Raw genomic sequence first — 22235 nt, 5'->3', positions numbered from 1 at the left:
TGTAAAACAAACTTTTACAGTTTTATTAGATAAAGAAACTGATTACACAGAACGCTATCTCGCTACATAGTTTCGCTCCTAGTATAGTAATTAAATGCTGGTCACAATCAGAAACGAGGTTGTTTCGTCTTCCGTATTTTTTAATAACCAATCTAACCTCATTGTTTAAACTTAGAAACTTAACCAACTAATATAGGTTTTATTTGTTTTATTCTTTTTGGTAGATGATGTATATACAATAGGTGTTTTTAGTATAATATGATATGGTCCTGACTGTCTGATCTCTTTTAATCGTTAGGATTTATCTAAACTTGGGTGAAAGATGAGAATGTATATACATGTCACTGTGAGTGTAATCACAATATCACTTGTTAAAACACAGGTACATTAAAATCGCTGTCAGCTGTAGACTGACGAGTACATATTACGTCACATTATGGATTTTTTATGCGGAATGTGTAAATAAGAGCTGCACAGAAAAAACAAACAAACATGTACCCGTATTCGACTTGAGAATTTCGTTTTTTATAGAACATTTAAAATACACGATACTTCCTTGTAGATGTGAAGCCGAACAAAATGGCGACAGGACATAATGGTGTAAAAGGATGTGTGATTGTTATCATTTTCGCTGTATTGAGGTCCGGTGTATCTGAAAGTAAGTATGAATATACGACAGTATTATGGAATATCTGACGCTTGTTTATCACGGCTATAATTGTATTAGTACCTTAAGATTATAGTATGACTTGACACAAAAAAATGTTCAATAGTTGTTTCGTTGAGGGAAAATTCAGGCTAAGATAGCCTTGAAATTTGCACATACACCAGAACAGGTTGTGGTTTCTATACACTCGCTATGTATTAGTTTTGAATTTATGCTTTGAATCCCATGATCTGTAGCACATATTTACATTGACCAAGCAGTTTGGGAGATAAAAAGTTGGATTTAATTAATTTCGCCGGTTGCAATTGGCAACGTTTTATTTTATCAATGAATATACAAAATTACACTATTCGTCCCCATACTTGATAAGAAATAAATAATACACATGTTTATGGTTAATTTGTCGATAAATGAAACTTGTGGTCACTGTAAATGTGTTCTACGAGGCTCGTAGCAAATGAAACATTTCACAAATTTATCTAGCTTTTCCTTAATCTCCCCGAAATGGCGTATGTGTTAAAGTATACTTTTACGACTTTTGTGTACATTATGCACATTACACGTCTTGTGTTTACATTTTTGTGATATGTCATACTATAAGGTTACACGATACTATTACCTTATGCTATACAAGTCTTGTATATTCGGGTACATGATACTAGTGCCTTATGTTACATGATACAAGCTTTGTGGCTTTACAAGGTTATATGCTATTAGTATTTTATATCATACAAGACCTGTGGTTTTACAAGGTTAAATGATACTTGTACTTTATATAATACAAGACTTGTGGCTTTTCAAGGTTACATAATATTAATACTTTATATCATGCAGGACTTTTGACTTTACAAGGTTACATGTAACTAGTACTTTATATCATACAATCCTTGTGTTTATATGAGGATGCATGATGCCTTGTACTCTACACATGAGTTGTGTTTACATTAATGATTTCGGTTTCTAGGCAATTAATGGAAGAAAAAAGAAGGTTGATCTTGTAGTAGACAGGTAAAAACTATTGTTTCTAAAATATATGTCAGGTTGTAATGATATAAATAATTTAGTCGTATACGTGTATTTATCTCAATTTATTTACTTCCTAGTAAACAATGACAACGGTAAATTCAACACTATGATATAGCATCTTAAAATGACTTTATAAGCCTGGGCAGATAAAGCATGTATCGTCTATACTTATTAAGATAACCAGTACACATTAAGTGTATATACGTGTTCATTTTAAATATATTTTCAGATACCGTCTATCAATCAACCGTGCAAGGCATTGCATATGTATCTAGTCATTTAACCCGAATAAGCAGATAGAAAATATAAACATAAAATATATGGAAACCAACGAGTTATGGCAGAATAAATACACAACGACCTAGATATGAATATATTTTACTGCGTAGTGATGACCCGGCTACAAAACCACTTCCTGATTACAATCAGTTTGTACGCTATTTGATGATATACTGAATAACCAAAATACACTTACAACACCACAACTGATATATTACTAAAGGTACAGCACAAAAACGGATGTATAAGAAATAAACGTTTTGTACTCATATTGTACTTTTATACCGACGTCGTTATGACGTTCAGGGATCATAAATAATGATCACAAGGGTATGAAAGTCGTACTGATTACTGACCCTTTTGGTGTTCAAATAAAATAACGAATATCATCATGATATTCCCTTTTATGTAATGCTATTTGTTTTCTTGATTATTTCATAAAAAAATACTTGATAATTCATCTAAAATACACGTTTCAGATTATTTCAGTTCAGTTCATTTTTTTTCATTTATGTATGTATGTGAACGCAACTAACAAACAATATAGAATTTAAGCGAGGGACAAGGGATATGACATTTGGTACTACTTGTAATTACAATATTTAAACGAATCAACAGGTTATTGTGATTTGAAGTGCATCAGGTAATGATTGTATATTATAAAGTGACTTTTATCCAGAACATGGTACTTATAATAATAGCTATCTATAAAAGAGGATGTACTTGAAAAAGTTTAATAAATAATTAAATAAAAGGACTGTTAGCACAGACCGTTGTCTTGCTACATTGTTTCGTTCCTCGTCTATAAAATGTAGTAATTAAAATCCTGGTCACGATCAGACAAGAAGTTCTTTCGTGTTCCGTATTTGTTAAAAAAACAAACAAACAAACCAAAAAAACAATCTAACATAATTGCTTCACTTAGAAACCTTACCCGCTTACATATGTTTCATTTATTTATTCTACTTCGTAGACGATGTATACACAATAGGTGTTTTAGTATAACATGATATAGTCCTGACCGTCTGATCTCATTTAATCGTTAGGATTTATGTAAACATATGTTTATATTGAGAATTCATACGTTGAGTGTTAATACAATTTAACTTGTTAAAATACACGGACAAAGAAATCAATGTTAAATGTAGACTGGCGAGTATATATTATGTCACATTTTGGATTGTTTTATGTGGAACGTGTAGATAAGACCCGCGGAAAAAAAATATGCAACCGTATTCGACCTTAGAATTTCGTCTTTTTATAGAACATTTGAAATATACTTCCTTGGTGATGTAAATCTGACAAATCTCGCTGTATTGAGGTCTAGTGTATCTGAAATTAAGTATGAATACACTATATGATTATTGAATATTTGAGGATTTTGTATAACGACCTTCAGAAGGGCCTTAGATTATAATATGACTTTACACAAACAATGTTTTGATAGTTAATAAGGGACAATTTAAGCTAAGAGAACATTGAAATGCGCTTACACCAGAACAGGTGGTGGTGGTGGTATATATATATACTCTCTTCGTGTATAAGTGTTGAAGTCACGCTTTGGATACTATGGCCCATAGCAAATATTTACATTTACCAAGCAGTTTTGGAGATAAATCATGGTATTTAATGAATTTCGCCGATTGCAATGTCACACGTTTTATTGTATTAGATAAATATTGAAAATCACGCAATTTGTCTCCATACTTGATTAGGAATAAATAATACAGTTGTTTATGGTTAATTTGTCGGTGGATGAAACTTATGATCACTTTTAATGTGTGCTGCGATGCTCGTAGCTAATGAAATATATATCAGAAATATCTCTAGCTGTTCCCTAACACTCCTAAATAGCGTGTGTGTTAAAGTATGCTTTGTACGACTTTTGTGTACATTATGCACATTACACGTCTCGTGTTTACATTTTTTTGTGATATGTAATACTATAATGTCACATGATACTAGTGCCTTACGCTACAAAAGTCTTGCAGCTTTACAAGGTTACATGATACTGGTACTTTATATCATACACGTGGTTTTATAAAGTTTCTTGATTCTAGTACCTTATTACAAGGCTACATGATACAAGTACTTTATGATATACAAGACTTGTGGCTTTACAAGAATACATGATACTAGTACCTTATATCATACAATACTTGTGGCTTTACAAGGTTACATGATACTAGTACTTTGTATCATACAAGACTTCTGGCTTTACAAGGTTACATGATACTAGTACTTTGTATCATACAAGACTTGTGGCTTTACAAGGTTACATGCTATTAGTACTTTATATCATACAATACTTATGGCTTAACGAGGTTGCATGATACTAGTCCTTTATATCATACAAGCCTTGTGTTTATGTTAGGGTACATGATGCCGTTAACTCTACACATGGGTTATGTTTAAATTAATGATTTTGTTACATACTATAGTTGCTATAATTATATGCTAGGTAATAATATATATAGTTTAGTTACATTCATGTATTTATCTAAATTTACTTTACTTCCTAGTAAACAATTGCTGCGGTAAAATCAATACCATGATGTAATAACTTTAAAAGGACTTTATAACCTTGATAGATAAAGCATGCATTCGTATTCAGGTAGCCATGTTAGCTTGGAAGTGTATGATATTGTATTCCAATAACATTTATATCTGAATGATTATCATTTGCATGATTCGTGCATCTAAATAAATATAAGGTACGGTTAATAACTATAGTCCAAAATGTTGCAGCTTATTTGCCTCAGATGCTGTCGCCCACTGACTACAACAGTCCTAAAGTAACCTCACTTAGAGATAGTTTCTATAAAGATATAGTAAATGTTTACCCAGTTCATGTATATGTCACTTTAGAACAAGCAGAAAGAGAAGATCAAATTACCACCATACTAGGTCGTCCTTCAGACGACATTGCTCTCGCTCTTGGTGATGACAATATAATTCTGTCTTTCATACGTGACTTTCATACGTCTGTTTTTTGCTGACAAGGCCTCAGCTTGAACATTTCAATAAACATTGTTTTGTTTAAATCTAATATAATATGTAGCTGTCTATTTTTGATATTATGTTACAGTTTCTAGCGTAGCAGTCTCTCTTCAAACATTGGGTTATTTTTCTCTAAGGTTTACGTTATATTTTATCACTTAAAGTTGAGTTTTTGTCAATAGTTATTTCAACCTATTGCTACGTTACAGAGTTACATACATTCTATTTTTTTCTGAATGTGAACTAATGCTGATACATGTATATATATTTTTTGTCTTTTTTGTTGTTTTTTTCTTGTATATTTACCTTTCGCATTTACTTTTGTTTTGTTATTCTTTATCCTGTTCAATATCATTTGTGTAACTCTTCAATTTGGAGGAATACATAAAAAACGCTTTTGCATTCAAAATAGGCATACACATACCACACAAACACTTGTATATACCCTTCATACAAGAAAATAAAAGTTATGACTATGAATAATTTAGTGCTCGGGTCTACATCGCGTTCGTAGACCAATACATCCATGACAAACATCCAGTAGCTCAACGGTCAGCAGTAATATCACTTTCCTCGTTTGAAAATTAAATATGACGGTTTGTTTCACTTCAGACCGCATCATTAATTTGAAAACGATGCATAATCGTTCCGCCTCGGGTTTTTTGTTTGAAATAGACATTATTGATATATGATCACATTTTTAATTGAAAAAAAATAGAATTAATTGGAAGGTTTTATTGTTATATTTCAAACCAAACAACAGCTATAACATTCAAGAAAGGAAACTTTTGTTTGTTTGTTTGTTTTGTTGGTTGAGTTTTACGGCCAATCAACAACTAAGGTCATTTATGGCCAAACTGCAGGCATTAGTACTAGGATATAAATAAGGACTGTATTTAAAAGATGTGGATAAGAAAGCAAGCAAAACCTAAAACAAAATTGTACATGTTGACTTAATAAAAAAACAGTTACATAGGATAAAATAGTTTTGGCTAAAACACACGAGAAAACAATGTTGACGAAACGATGCGTGTTGCGTTGATATGAATATAAGATGAAATGAGATGAGAAAACGTTCAAATTTTGTTAAAAATGCCGATCTCTTTGAGATAATTGAAAATACGATTATGTGTCACGGCATGAAACAAAATGTACATGTCGGAGACATCATAGTACTTATCTCGTATGTGTTTAAAATCGATACAATGCAATAAACCATGCTCCACTGTGAGAGGAGAATCACATGCATGGCATGTAGGAGGATCATCCCCTCTCAATAGATAGGAATGTGTAAAATATGTGTGACCAATTCGGAGCCGAGAGAGAACAACTTCCTCTCTGCGGTACTCCGACTGGACAGATTAGGATTAAGTGTAGTTTGTATTTTAAGCAGTTTATTGTTTGTTTCGGTAGACCACCTTTGTTGCCAATGGTGCTTAATGGATGACTGAATGAAAGGTTTGATGTCGGTGTTAGGTAGTTTCAAATGTGTTTGTGCTAGGCGAAGAGCAGTCTTAGCTGCGTTATCGGCCTTTTCATTTCCCTTTATATCCACATGGCTGGGAATCCAGAGATAAGTAATTTAAGTTTTAGAAGACAATCGATCATGATTCCATATTGCCAAGTTGTGACGTATGCCTTTTCGAGGTAAAAGAATACGGCCACAAGATGTTCTTTCTTGGCAAATGCTTCTCGTATAAATGTTTCTAGTCTAACTGCCGTTCCCCTGCGGTTTCGAAAACCGCTTTGCAAAGGACTTAAAATATTGTTTGATTCCAGGAACCAACCTAATCTTGTATTTATCATACGTTCTAGAGTTTTACAACTACAACTCGTCAATGAAATAGGACGATAGTTATTGGCATCGGTAGCATCTTTCCCGGGCTTCGGAAGGGGTATAATAGTAGATTCCTTCCAAGAACTTTGCCAGAAGAGTTAACTTCATTAAATATAGTTAAAAGACATTTTATTGAAGAGTCTGGTAATTGCTTTAAAAACATATATTGATTTTCGTCTGGTCCAGCTGCCGAGTCCTTTGATTTCTCAAGGGACTCAAGCAATTCTGGTATCTCTAAAGGCCTATTGTAACTTTCACTATTGGAGGATTTGAAATTAAGACGTCTCTTTTCCTTTTCTTTTTTCAATTTTGGAAATTTTTTTGAATGGTTTTTGACGGATGAATTTTTAGCAATTTTTTGGCAAAGGCGTCAGCTATTTCAGATTTTGAAGAAAATATTTTATTTTTGTAAATTAGTTGGGAGGATGGTGTTGCTTTTCTTTTCCAACTAATTTTACCAATCATTTCCCAAACTTTCTTCGAAGATGTATTGTAATTATTTCTTGAGACGTACTCTTTCCAAGTACTTTGCTTGTCGGATTTGATGGACCAAATTTTACAATTGTTATAGTTTGAGACGGTTGGCGAAGCCAAGTACCGCCTCAGAGCTAAATTTCTACCAGATCTATTGATAAATGAATCATTGGAAACTTTGTAGGTTTTGGCACGGATTTTGGTATGGTTTTTGTAGCGATAGAAGTGAGCGCTTTCGTGAAAATTTTAGTGGGGTTATCAAGGTTAAAAAAATTATCCTCGATGAGCTCCTCTGCGCACAAGTTTTTTAAATAGAACCCAGTCCGCCTTATGTAGATTCCAACGAGGAATAGGCTCCTCAATTTTTGGTGATCCTATGCTTTTAAGTATAATTGGAAAGTGATCGCTCCCATAAAGATCATCGTTGACCATCCAATCATAATCCAGAAGAATTGATGGATGGCACAACGATAGCTCAATGTGGGTAAGCGAGCCAGAGGCAGGGTGTAAATATGTTGGGGCATTGGTGTTATAAAGACATAAGCTGTTTTTACTAATAAACTCTTCGATACGTCTACCTCTATCGTCAGTGCCTGTTGAGCCCCAGAGGCTATCATGATCGTTATAGTAACCCATGATGATATATGGCACTGGTGGTGATACGATGTTACTCAGTTCATCACAGCTAAATGGAGTATTTGGAGGTAAATATAATTACTTACATAATATATACTAATAATAATAAAAATACTGTTAGAGGTATCTTCATGATTCCAACTGTTCCGAAATCAGAATGATTTTTTTAGTGTTCCAGCAAAATTAATGTATTTTATTTTTCTTACTTTTTGAGAAAATCAACTTTTTATGTCCCTGTTCCCCCGATGCAAAAATTCACTTGGAAGGTCTTTATCACTACGGTGTTGATTCCGGTTGAAAACAAGCGTTCTGACGCCCTTCGAATTTGCGAATTCAAACTCAACAAAAGTAGCGGAACAATATCAATAAACCAGATATTTTCAGCACTAATATCGAGATTAATCAGGCATAGAACTCGATACCAGGTAATAAGAATTTCCTGTAACAGTTGCGATATGAAAATATTGCGATGTGAGTAAATAAATGATTAATTTCTTTATTCTGATTACCATTTCTAAATTTGACGATTTGATCCCGAACATTCCAATGACGTCACTTTTTAGTCCTCTATGAGCCCGGGTGATTCGACGTTTTGAAGGATTGAATAAGCATTCATTTGTGGTATTATGGTGGCAATTTGTTCTCATATACAGCTTAACATAGTTTAAAATAATAGTGTTACTTTATCTTGAAACATTTCATTATTTAAACGTCACATTGACAAAAAGAAACAGTAGGCCTACGTAGACTACAAAAATACAATGTAAATCTTACAGCGTTTGTGGATACAATGCTTAGTTTAGTAGATGAAATTCATGAAATATTGCACAAAAAACATCATTAACATGCTTCTGAAACATATAGTTAATTATTTGAATTGAATATGTTTGACATTGTGTGTAAAAAATCTATTTTGGTCTTTCGCCGTCGAAAACCGATGAAACCGCGGTACCACTGGGTTGCGAGCAGCTATCGTGATTTTTTCGTGGTTTTTTTCTTATTCATTAAATTGTTTAAAAGCGATCTTTGAAGACTTATAAGACTATCTCTAGTCCAAAAGGTTTCGGCAATAGCATTCATTTTTTTTATATTTGAGTTGAATGCATCAAATCGGATCTGTTCCCGACATCGACTGTGCATTGTATAACGTTAGGCCTATCTGTACCTGCAGTTATCGTGATTTTTCATGCAACTTATAATTAGTAGAATTTTACGATGCATACGCAGTAGAAAGATATAATCTAAAAAAGATTGTATTGTACGATTTCTCATTGCTTATAACTTTGATATTACATGGTATAAAATAAAAACTGTTTTTCTCCGTATCAACGTAACACGAGCCTGTGCTTCGTCTCGGCGAAATCTAACTCATTCCTCTCAGGGGGTGTCTTCACCGACGTTCGAGCATGTCAGGAAAAAAATCGATAAAATAACAAGATTATTGTATACCAGGTATATTAAAGAACAACAAAAAAACTTTGTGATTTGTGATCAATGTGTTATTATCATTTTTTTACTTTTCTTCGTGCTGAAACAACAGCTACATGCACATTACATTTACAAATTTTTATTTTTCCTATTAGGAAATACTCAATCATACATGTACATCATCAAAAAAATAACAATGTTATCTGCTTCTTATAAAAAAATCAGTGTATATAAAAAAGCAGAAATCTGGCTTAGTGTTAACATGCAGATCTTCTGATCTTACGATTCTCACCACCGGCGGCAATTTTTTTTTTCGTTTTTTATAGATATATATATATCATGCAAACATGCCTATTCAAACTATTCACAATAAAATATATATCTGGCGAGGGCTAGCTCCATGTAGCTCTATTACTACAGAATAAATAATTATATATCTGAGGATTTACATCGGATATATACACGGTCAGTATCTTACAGTAGCTAGGCCAAGGACGTGTCCTTGAATAGGCCTGTTAGTTTTATTTTGGTGTTGACACGGAAAGACGAGATGACTCCTGTCTCCTGGACATTAAAACAAATCATTTATTTCATCTAGGCAAATAATAATTTGAAAATTCCATATACCGCCTGCAAGGAGACGTCCTAAGCCTATCGCTACCCACAATACACTCGATCGTGGTCTTATACATATGTATTATGTAACTTTTCATCGATAATCTGATCCAGATATATCTGTCTTCGACAATTATATTTAGAATTATGAATATGTGGGAGGAACGTTTGTACAAGATAAAAACAACCCATCTCAACTGCTATTCCGGGACCGTGAAATGTAATATTGGTCACCTCAGCCCAAGCACAAGGGCACGCAAATTATTCATCATGTAAAGTACGTCATGTCCACATGACTGAAAATTGCGAAAAATGAATTATATATTATGTAAATATCGGTTAGCTTGTAATAATAATAATAATAATAATACTGGACGCAGGCATAATGCCTATATATCCAGATCGCTAATCATACTATACATCCCGACTATTAATAAGTTCAGTATTGTCTATCTCATGATAAAAGTAGCATTCGGGCTGCCCCCAATGCTTATCCAAGCGAGATCCAAATGTTTTTATTGATGGTGACGTAACCACGGCTTCGGGAAGAGAGTTCCAGTGATTGATGATCCGTTCCTTGAATGAATACATTCTCAAATTTAGACGACTTCGTCGTTTTAACAATGTCAAAGAGTGGCCCCTAGTTCTTTTGTTGTTATTTTGAATTAAAAATCCCTCTACGACGACTCGATCATATCCTCCATGTATCAATTTATATACTTGGATCATGTCTCATCTAAGCCTTCTGTGTTTTAGTGTAGGTAACTTCAGGATCCTCAGTCTGTTTTCATAAGTTAAATCTTTCATTCCCGGTAATTGTTTTGTTGCTCTTCTTTGTACATTTTCTATCTCGTTTATTTGTGTTTGTAAGTATGGGTTCCATATGCAGGCTCCATATTCCAAATGTGGTCTGACAAGTGCTTTATATAATAGACAGAATGTTTGATTATCTAAATAATTATAGGTTTTTCGGATAGTTCCCATTATTCTGTTTGCTTTATTGACGGCATCATGAATATGTTCACTGAAGCTTAGGCTGTTGTCTGTCGTTATCCCAAGATTCTTTTCTTTCAAGACCTCCTCTAATTGTACCTGTATTCTTCCTTCCAAAGTGTCTTCATATAAATGTAGGTCCGTTTTATTTGGGTTCTTCCCTAGATATAGTACCTTACATTTATCAGGATGAAATTTTAAAAGCCATCGATCAGACCATTTTTGGAGTTGATTAAGATCATCCTGTAGATTTGTGTTTTCGTTATATTTAAAAAGTTTAGTATCATCTGCAAACAAGTAAGTTGCTGATTTAATAGTTTCTGGAAGGTCTTTAACATAGATTACAAACAGAATCGGTCCTAAAACACTTCCCTGAGGGATACCACTTGTCACCTCCATCCATTTTGACAGTTCTCCGTTTACCGATACTTGCTGTTTCCGGTTAGTTCAAAAACTTTCTACCCATTTGATGATTTCAGGTGATAATCCGTATGATTTTAATTTGCCGATGAGCCGTAGGTGTGGGACTGTGTCGAAGGCTTTCATGAAGTCTAGATATATGGTTTGGATTGATCCTCCTTGGTCGATAACTTCTGTCCACTTATCAATAACTGTAAGTAACTGTAAAATAGTTGATCTTCCCTTGATGACTCCATATTGCTGTTTACTAAGAAGGTTATTCTTATCTAGATGATCCATTATTCTTTTCCTCACAATTTTTTCCATAGTTTTACAAACAACGCTTGTCAAACTTACTGGCCTGTAATTCCCTGGATTTTTCTTGTCTCCTTTTTTGTGGATTGCAGTTATCTGACTTTCCTTCCAGGTATTGGGGAGTTCTCCTGTTTTCAGTGACCAGTTAAATATTTCACTCGAAGGAGTCTTCAGTATGTCCGCTGTTTCTTTTAGTACTTTCGGGTGAATATTATCTGTTCCTGGTGATTTGGTTGGATTTAATGACTTCAAAATATTTAATACTTCCAGTTCTGATATATCAGTGTTAACAAATGGATTTTCTATGCTAAGTTTCTTCAATACGGGAATATCATCTTGTGGTTCTACGGTGAAAACACTTGAAAACTAGTCTGCTAATGCGTTTGCTTTATCTTGATCAGAGTGGGCGATGGTCAGTTCGTTTCCACATTTAATGTGCAACTCTGTGATTCCGGATTTCGATTTAGTTTTTGACTTTGCATATCTCCAAAACTTTTTCGGGTTCGTCTTGACATCTTTAGCGATATCCTTTTCTAAACACTTTTTAAATTTCCTTGCTGATGCTTTAACTTTGTTTCTTGCTTTCACGTATTCGTTATATTTCCGCACTTCCCTGGTCTCAAGATATCTCTGCCAGCTCCTATGTTTCCGTTTTATAGCCTGTACAGTTTGATTGTCGAGAGGATTTTGCCTTTTCTTCGTTTCTTGAATGTTCTTTGGTATATTCATATCAATAGTGGATTTTACAATCTTCTGAAATAATTCATATTTTGATTTAGCGTCCGGTGCGCGCTGTAATATTTCCTTCCAATCTAACGATAGATCTGTCCTTATTTGTTTGTAATCGCCCTGGTTGTAGTTATATTTAACTGTTTTGCTAATGTTATAATTTTTTGTACAGTTCAGCTCAAAAAATATAGTACCATGATCGCTTTTTCCTAATCCGCTTTTTATTGCAATGTTACTAATCATATCATGTTCGTTTGTGAATATTAGGTCTAAAATACTGGGTTCATTATTTGCTCTGATTCTCGTTGGATTCCTTATATGTTGAAATAAAAACGCGTCTTTGATTGATTCAATGAATTGGTATTCCAAATGTTTTGATTTTTTAAATGGAGTCAACTGATCCCAATTGATATATTTCAAATTAAAGTCTCCCATTATTAGCAAATGTGATGTTTTCATCTCTACTATATTGGTAAGTAGCGCGCACAAATCTCTGTTGTTTTCATCCTCGCTGTTTAGACTCCTGTACAGGCACCCAATAGTTAATATGTTTCCATTATCAAGATTTATCTTTACCCATAATTGTTCATCAAATGCTTTGTTGACCGATATTTCCGTGGCTCCTAGTTTGTGTGCCGTGTATATGATAATTCCTCTCGATCCAATTTTTTGCTCCATCTCTCCGGGAAAAGCTTCAAATCCATCAATATTCAACTCAGACTTGTTTATTTGGTATCTGGATTTTTTAAGGAAAGGCCTCGACAACTCCTATAATATCTAACTTTTCATGATTTATTAAAGATTTAAGTTCCTCGATTTTGTTGGTGAGAGTATCTGCATTTGTAAACAAACATCGGAATTTTTCGACATGCATTAATCTTTTCTTACTGCCAGGCGGACGATTTTCCTGTTCCACGGCGGTCCCCGTACCCGATGCATGAATTCCCCCGATTCTTTCTTTTCCCTTTCCTTCGCCTCATTTCTAAGAGCAGTTTCCGCTTCCCTTTCTTGTTTTGTGAGGTCGTTACTGATACGAATTTCTTAAATTTTGTATTTATCGCTGTTTTTCAATTCAGATATATGTCTGAATAGTGATTTCTTTCTCTCGGAGGATACAAAAGAAACCAACAGCGGCCTCGATTATATAGAACAGACTGTTATTTTTCGGTGAAGAGTTGCGCTTTCAGCTGAATGTGTCTGTGAGGGACGCTTTTATGCACCGCCACCGCCACACCAACTGATGCGCGGCCACCTGTTGTTGGAGCTTTTGTGTATAGTTTAAATTGTCTGAGATTGATGGTGTCTTTCAGCATTATTTCCTGAAGGCAGAATATGGATGGGTTCTTTGTTTGTATAAGATGTTTTAATTATTATATGTTCGCTTTAAATCCGCGTATATTCCATTGTATGATAGTGTTTGTCTCTATGTTGCTCCCTGAGGATAGTTTGTCGGATCGACAGGACAACTTGAAGTAGGTTGTTTAGAGGCGATGAATGTGTTGTCACCAAACTCGCTTTCGTCCGATAGAACATCATAGATATTCCGTCCAAGGATAGGGTCATCTAACCCCTTACTGGGTTTTGTTGTTTAGTGTAGGGAGCCTTTTTTTCGTCAATAGACGGTGAAGATAAAGCACGTCTATGACGAGCGGCGGTAACTTTTTTTCTTATGTTGGCGTTTTAGCTCCAGGAGGTCCAGCAGGTGGTTTTTGTTCTGGTTTTTGTTGTGGTTTATATTGCGGTTTAGGTTAACCCGACTGGAACCTGTCCGGGTCCCCCATGATTACTTCGCAGGCCTTAGCATCAGCCATGTCTGGGACATCATTGTCCCAGTTAGGCTTATCAACGAAGGCCTGGACCGACGCATGTTTGACGATGACACTGTCAACAGGCGTCTTTGCGCGAGTGATCTGTGCATAAGTTTCCACATTCAGGTCTGAACACTCAACTATCCCCCTAGTTTCGGGGAAAGAGACACCTCGGGTATATTTGACCCGTAATATATCCCTCTCCCGAGTCCAGGCAGGACAGGTGCGAGCAGACGCAGCATGGTCACCCCCTCAATTGACGCAGTGACGGTTGACAATGTCACATTCGTCTTTTTCGTCGTGACCTTCACGGCCACAGTACTGACATACCATCTTCCGTCTACAATTGCTCTCATGATGGTCGTACCTTTGGCAGTTACGGCACCTCAATGGATTTGGTATGTAGACGGTAACAGCATGACGCTGGTAACCAACAGTTACGCTCTGTGGTAACGTTGGTGTTCCGAACGTCAATATAAACGTGTATGTTGGGACCAAGTTCCCACTCTTTTCTGGTCATGATTATTTTAACGTACGTGACCGGAATGCACTCCTCTTGGAAGTATGACAATATATCGGCCTCATTGTCATTACGCAAGGCTGGGCACCTTATTACCCCCTTGCTACAATTTAATGACGAGTGTGGTTTTACACACAAACTGAGGCCGGCAAAACTGTTGGTTCTAAGGAGTTATTCGCTCGTTGCTTGCGGAAAACCTCTATTGGAAGATCACCCGATCCCAAAGGCTTGACAAATTTGACATCGCCAGCAATGCCTTTAATGCCTTTTCGTAATAAAAGAGGCGATAAACCTGTAGTGGTCTTGCCACTCTGTGTAGAGGACATGGCCAGAAACTGTGGGAATGCGTGTGTTTGTACCGCTTTCTGTTTGTTGATTTGTTGTTGATTTCTTTTGGGGAGATTTTGGTTGTAAATCATTTTCTTTGTTTTTGGAAGGCCATCTTTCAGAGTTTATTACAATTCGCTGGCTGTTTCCCCATCCAGCTCGGAGCCCAACAGGGGGACACTCATGATGACATGGATATCCAGTGTCAAAGTGTCAGGGATACACAGATAGTATACTCTGAAGAATATTTCGAACGAACATAATTCAAATCAAGCTTGCGACAGCACGCGCGCGAGGTTAATAATAAATATTAGTCCGGAATCGAAACTTTTTCTCCGATACTTCACAGGGATATCCCGCGGTTGCTAGGGAAAATATATCTCTATCCTACATGGGGGGTGTAAGACAGCTCACACGCGCTAGACAAGAACGTGACGTCATCGGCAGAGAGCGAACTTTGTTTGACTTGACCTTTGACCGCGTGAGAGAGTGTGACGTCACGTTTACTACTCATCCAAGTGAAATGTGTAAACAATATGGCGACATCTGAAAATCCTCGACGATTTAAGATTGGCGAAAGTGTTGCTGTTGGTAATAATGGTCAACGGGGTAAAATTGTCGACATAAATAAGCCTCTAGGAACGGATGTTAGGTATAAAGTACAATTATTCAGCGACGGGAATATTGTGCCTGCTGCTAACCATGAACTAGTAAAGGTCTAGCAGACGACGAGTTTGATTTCCTTGATTTTGATCCAGAAGTATTGCTTAAGGAAATCGAAAATGCTGAAGCACAGACTCATTATGTTAACAGTCAGTCCATAAAAAACACCCTCCTACCTCTCCAACAAGATACAATCAAACCTCCATCTACTACTACGATCACCGAGTCGAGATTTGTAGATATGAATAAAAAAGATGTCAATAAATTCGTAATTGACAAGGAAAATGAAAACACAGGGAAAAAACTCTACCGCACGTCCGTTTGTTTCAATCATTTTTAAAAAACAGAGAATGAAAAAAGAAACATTCAAAACATTTCACCCGTCGAGCTTGATAAATATTTAACGAAATTTTTAATATGTGTTCGACAAAAAGATGGTAGTGAGTATCAACCAAGTTATCTTAGAGGAATATTCGGATCGCTAGAAAGATATCTGAAACGTCACCGTTACGGTACAAGCCTAGTCACGGGCTATGAATTAGCATATTCATGCGAGGGACTCAAAAGTAAACAAAAATACCTAAAACCGAAAGGTCTTGAAAATAAACCAAGAAGAGCAGATCCAGTGACAGAGTCAGAAATCAACAAAGTATACGAGAAAGGCCAGCTGGGGAGAAAAACATCAGAATCACTTGTAAATACTGTATGGTTCAACAACATGCTTCATTTTTGGAATGAGGGGCGGCGAAGAACACAGAGCCTTGTGTGTTGGTGACCTAAAACTAGGCTTTGACACAGAGCTATGTGCCGAATTCTTGGAAATGAACGAAAGACAAACGAAAACACGTACCGGAATAGATACAAATGATGTACGAAACTCAAAACCAAGAATGTTCGCCAACCCTAAAAACAAAGACAGATGTCCGATTGAAACCTACAAGGAATACGTTCTGAAACGACCTAACAATTTCAGTAGTGAAAATGACCCATTTTACCTAGGAACTGTTACAAACGAAAGCAATCCGCATCCTAACGATCAGTGGTATCTCAGGGCATCAATGGGATGAAATAAACTTATGAATATAATGAAAAACATGGCAACTAAGAGTGGTCTCAGCGACAACATTCACAAGGAGACTAAAAAAAGACTAACAAACACGAGTGTACGTAAATACACATGCCAAAAACTGCTCGATGAGAACATTCCAGACGCACAAGCAATAACAATCACAGGACACAAAAACATTCAATCTTTGAACAATTACCGAACAGTGAATAATAAACAGAAGCAGGCAATGTCATCGATTCTCTCAAAAACAAACATAATGTCACCTACCTGTCAAATGAATCAACTGCCTCAATCAATTACACACGTGTCTACAACATCACAATCTCAGGACATCACTCTTTGTAAATCCAGGAATTCAGAGCATATTCCTTGTGTTTTTTAAGGGTCTATGATTACCGGGGGAACATTTCACATCACTATCAACAATTCCACGCATCCTCCAAAGGTAAAACGTCGCCGAGTGATTTATTCTGACAGTGATTATTCTCATTAGATTATCTCTACTGTACTGTTTACAATTTCGAAATATTTCGGACGCACCAAGTTGATAGAGGTCACTAAGTCGAACGTTCCCGTGACGTCACAATATAGTGCATTTGGACAACGGTGTGTAAAATAAAATAAGACTTCGTCTTTTTGTTAAATTTTGCTGAATATGCTTTTATATAGAATAATAATAACGTCTGTTCAATTAAAACACATAGATGATGTATATCATTGTTGCGTTATTTGTTGCTATTTATACTCAGTGTATGCATCGCAGTGCGTCAACCAATACACAGATACATATATTAGTACGCCATTGACCTGTGACCTCACGTGCTCTTCAGCGCGAAACTTCAAATGCCTGGTAAGAGTATTAGCAATTAGGGTTTTTTTTTTAACTCTCGGCGATATCTGTCGAATAGTATGAGAGAAAAATAATCAAACATGGGTCTGTGAAGTGGACAGGGATATCTCAACCCTCGTGTAAGATTTTGGCCGTCAACCTTCGGCAAGCCTCGGGTTGACCAGCCAAAATCTTACATTCGGGTTGAGATATCCCTGTCCACTTAACAGACCCATGTAAGATTCTTTCAATCTTCGGTCATCCTGGCTGGCTGTCGTAGTTACCCAACTTAGAAACCAACACCGTATTAAATTTTACGACGACGATGTAAAACTATACTTATTTATGTAACAATATATCTACACGTGCTACGTGTAGAACATGTGTTCATACCACCTTTAACGCAACCAAAACACTGTTCAATATCTATGTAATATATATGTAGAGTAGATGGTATTATATAAAGAATCCTCTACACAGATAAGAAACACAAAAGTTCTTTGTATGACACACCTATCTATACGTGTCATTATGACTGAAACATGTTAATTCCTATTTTAATTGGAGGGTATACTCTATTTTTGCATTTTAATTGAAAACCAATCTTATATTTCCTTAACGCATTATTTATTTTGTATTTGTACAGTTAATGTTGCCATTTCGGGAACTGCCCAACAGAGCAGCAATCAGGATAACGCCCGTTGGCTTGCGAAACAGGCTGTAGATGGCTGCGTAAACACTACCATTGCATCTGGTTGCTGTTCACACACGATGGCCATAGGTCCAAAAACAGTATGGTGGCGAGTGGATCTTAGAACGCTGGTCACTATTAATGCTATCACAATATACTATCGAGGTAATGTAAATACTGGTTAGTTTTCAGGCAGTGTTTATGTATCAATAAATATTGTTTTTATCCCACCATCATTAGATGTCCGTGGTCCGTTGTCCGTCCGTCCTTCTGTCTGTGAATAACTCTTGTTACCGCTATTTATCAAAAGTTACCGAAGGGATCTTCCTGAAATTTCATCTCCATGTTTCCCTAGGACCCTAGTTGTGCATAATGGATTTTGAAAGCGATCAATGAACAAGATGGCCGAAAGGATGCCATCTTGAAATTTGAAAGTTGAAGCTTGTTACCGCTATTTCTAAAAAAATTACTGAAGGTACCTGTCTTTTACTCCATCTTCCCTAGGGTCCTAGTTGTGCATAATGCATTTTGGGACCGATCAATGAACAAGATGGCCGGCAAACCGCTATCTTGAATTTTGCCAATGAATATAGTTACCGCTTTTTCTCAGAAAGTCCTGAAGGGATCTGTATCATATTTCAAATGCAGATTCCATTAGTTGTGCATATTGCATTTTTGGACTGATCGGTGAACAGGATGGCCAACAAAAGGCCATCTTGCAGTATGATACTTGAAGTTTGTTACCGCAATTTCTCAAAAAGTACTAAAGGGATCTGTCGAAAATTTAATACGCATCCCTAGGACCCTAGTTGTGTATAATGCATTTTGGCACCAATTGACGAACCAGATGGCCGCCAGGCCGCCATCTTGAGTTTTGGTTATTTCTCAGAAAGACCTGAAGGGATCTGCCTCAAATTCCATATGCACAGACCGCCATATTTGATTTTTTGATAAATAAAGTTTGGTTTTGTCAGATATAAATCTTTCTTTGGTGGGCGCCAAGATCCCTTTGGATCTCTTTTTAACTGTATATGGAGATGTAATAATAATACACATATGTGCATGGACCAAAGATTTTTTTATGTTGTTATAATTTCAAATTTAAACTTTAATTCCTTCGCTCAGAATTGTAATAAATCGTTAATATCTCTTCATCGCTATACCAATATAGAGAGATTCGTTTATTTATTTATTGTATGTAACTGGATTGTTTTTTGTGTTTTTTTTTCAATATACATGTAATTAATGCATACAGTGCATGCATATATGGAATATGGCTGTACAAGTATGCATGCTCGTTATTTTTTTATTCTAGTTAACGGGGTAAACAGATATGCCGGACATGAACTGTACGTTTCTAACACCACCATTTCACCACAAGATGGCGTCATCTGTTACACTGACATCAGTAGTACTGGGACGGCTGTACAGTTGACTATAACACACCAGTGCCCGTTTGTAGGTCAGTATGTGACCGTGTACAACTATAGAAACGACCCCAAACGGTACAGCTGGTATGATGATTACGCTGTTTTGGAATTGTGTGAGGTACAGGTGTGGGGTGAGTTACTGTTTTTGTTTTCTTTTCTTTTACTTGTACATACACGCACATGTATGTATAAATATAAGTGTGACTGTATGTGTGTATGTGGGTTTGAGGTGTATGTATATGTACTTTTGTGTGTATGCATATTTTACCATGTTAATAATTTACAGGGTGTCCCGTTGGAACTTACGGTGACGGTAACTGTAACAGAACGTGTTCCGGTAACTGTTATGGTGGTAACTGTAACGCGACGACAGGAGCTTGTTTCTGTAAGTTATCGTAATGTCAAATATAACAATCGGTAGATGCTTTTTATTTCAACTGTATTAATTTTCATTTTTCGTTATCATTAAAATAGTTTCTTTTGGATATTTCCCCTAAATCAAAATCTTTATCGATATAAGTAAATACAAAATTACGACTTTATCATGATATACTATATTCTGAATTAAATCAATATTGCTTCATAGGAAGGTAATTGTATTGTCTTTAAAAGAACAATTTATAAATTAATAAATAATTTACAGAATTAGAATTAATTGGTTTGTCATCGATATGACTACCACTTGAAATCAAATGCGCTGGCCGAGTGGTTAATACGTCCCGACATCAAAAAAAAAAAAAAAAAAAAAAAATGATAATTATCATTCGGATGCGGGTTGGAATCATGCTACAGGATGCTAAGATCAAACTGTACGCCACATGGTATACATGTTCGTTTTCTTTTTTGTTAAAAAACTTATTTTAAAGTTTAAGATATTGTTAAAAAAGTTGAAATTGAAAAATAAGCACATGGAAACAACTTACAGTCTAAGAACCAGTTATGAAATAACCCATGTTGTATCTAAAGAAAATGCAGCCATTTGAAATATATCTCTGCTTGGATACTAACGCATTCACCCCGCGAACCCTACGTGAGAATAAGCTTTCAAAACGAAACTCTTAAGAGTACCACGTGATCTAATCACAAAAGGGGCGTAGTCTTATAACTTGGGATATTTCCCTAGAAGGATTACTATTAGTATCTCTAAGTTGTCTTTAAAATGTTTGAATTGTGCAAACAAATTCTCAGTACATCCGCAACATGTTAAAGCCCCATTATGTTTTGGGATGAAAAAATATCGTCATAAAGTAAATGTACCAAACTTTGCTGAATAATAGAGCATGTATCCTTATGAAAATATCCGCTCATAAAAAATACCAAACATTTCCATGTTTAAAAAAAAAAAAAAATAGAAAACCCCTCTTCGGAGAGGGGGAAATTCGTAGTTCCGCCCCAGAGCCAAAAAAATCTAGTACGCATGCGTAGGTCGTAAAAAGTGGAATTTCCCTAACAAACTTCAACATCGTGCATGGCGAACGCACTGAAGACTCGCCAAATACGTGCCAGCGAACACACATGGGTCCGTTCTTCTCCACGTGCACGTTCCTTCAAATAACGACAATTTAGCGGTCAAGTTGCATTGCTCGATCGAGATCGACTGCACGTTACGAACCCACGCATGGACCTACAAAAAATGTACAAATACATGTTGTACATGTATGTAATTACATGTAGTTTCTAAATAAAACTAGGCTGAAACTATTCAAAAAGTTTTTTTTCTTGAATGGAAAGCAAGCAATTAACAAAATTATAGTTACAGTGGTATTTGCTGATCTTATGGAATTTTTAATAACGATTAATAGGGTCTAATCTAGCTTTATTGAAATGTACATCGAGACCGAAGACACCGAACACACGTTTGTGTACATCGAAACCGAACACACGTACGTTTGTGTTACCTGATGAGGCCTCCCATGGTGTGACTCGCCAAAATCGTAAACAACTGAAAGTAGACACAAACACGCCACGTCGTTACCTGCTATATAGATATATTAATTTTGTTTCTTTTTATAATAATACAGCGATGTATACATACATACATACGAAGTCTGGTTAGCCTACATGTTCTAATCCATCGAAGACCGAACATGTACATAAACTTAGACCAGTGTTTGAGACAACAGGGTCAACGACGATATCGGCATTATCGGATATATCCATGACAAGTGATCATGATCATGAATTACTAACTGAGTACAATCCACATTGTGGCATAATATTATTATTATGAACTTTGTAATTACTACATGCAAAAACATATATACATAATATATGTTTATGGTACATGTAAAGATACATGTATATGAACCACAGGTGTTTGGCTCTACTATAGACTTTTTTTCTCTCTCTCTATATATATATACAAATGTTTATGTAATACTGTGTCAATATATAAAGACAGAAAAATGTATATAGAGCGTGGGGTGTGTTGCTTGGTGTCTTCGGCGGCATGCTTCAGTGATATAGCACTATAAAAAGGGCAACAGTTCCACTATACAAG

At 35.8% G+C, this 22235-nt stretch overlaps 1 protein-coding gene across 1 annotated transcript in view; it reads left to right on the top strand.

Annotated features, from left to right (window-relative positions):
* Nucleotides 1-384: 384 nt before the first annotated feature.
* The window catches only part of LOC138324659 (receptor-type tyrosine-protein phosphatase alpha-like), a 50171-nt gene continuing 28320 nt past the window's right edge, over nucleotides 385-22235 (top strand). The window contains exons 1-4 of the mRNA XM_069269692.1: nucleotides 385-658; nucleotides 18261-18470; nucleotides 19621-19866; nucleotides 20022-20120. Coding sequence (XP_069125793.1) covers nucleotides 580-658; nucleotides 18261-18470; nucleotides 19621-19866; nucleotides 20022-20120 — 634 coding nt within the window. The 5' untranslated portion in view covers nucleotides 385-579. The remainder of the gene's footprint in view (nucleotides 659-18260; nucleotides 18471-19620; nucleotides 19867-20021; nucleotides 20121-22235) is intronic.

Source organism: Argopecten irradians, chromosome 6 (assembly GCF_041381155.1).
Source record: "Argopecten irradians isolate NY chromosome 6, Ai_NY, whole genome shotgun sequence".
Classification (NCBI taxonomy): domain Eukaryota; kingdom Metazoa; phylum Mollusca; class Bivalvia; order Pectinida; family Pectinidae; genus Argopecten; species Argopecten irradians.
The sequence above is the reverse complement of the archived record's forward strand: the minus strand, read 5'-3'. Positions and strand labels throughout refer to the sequence as shown.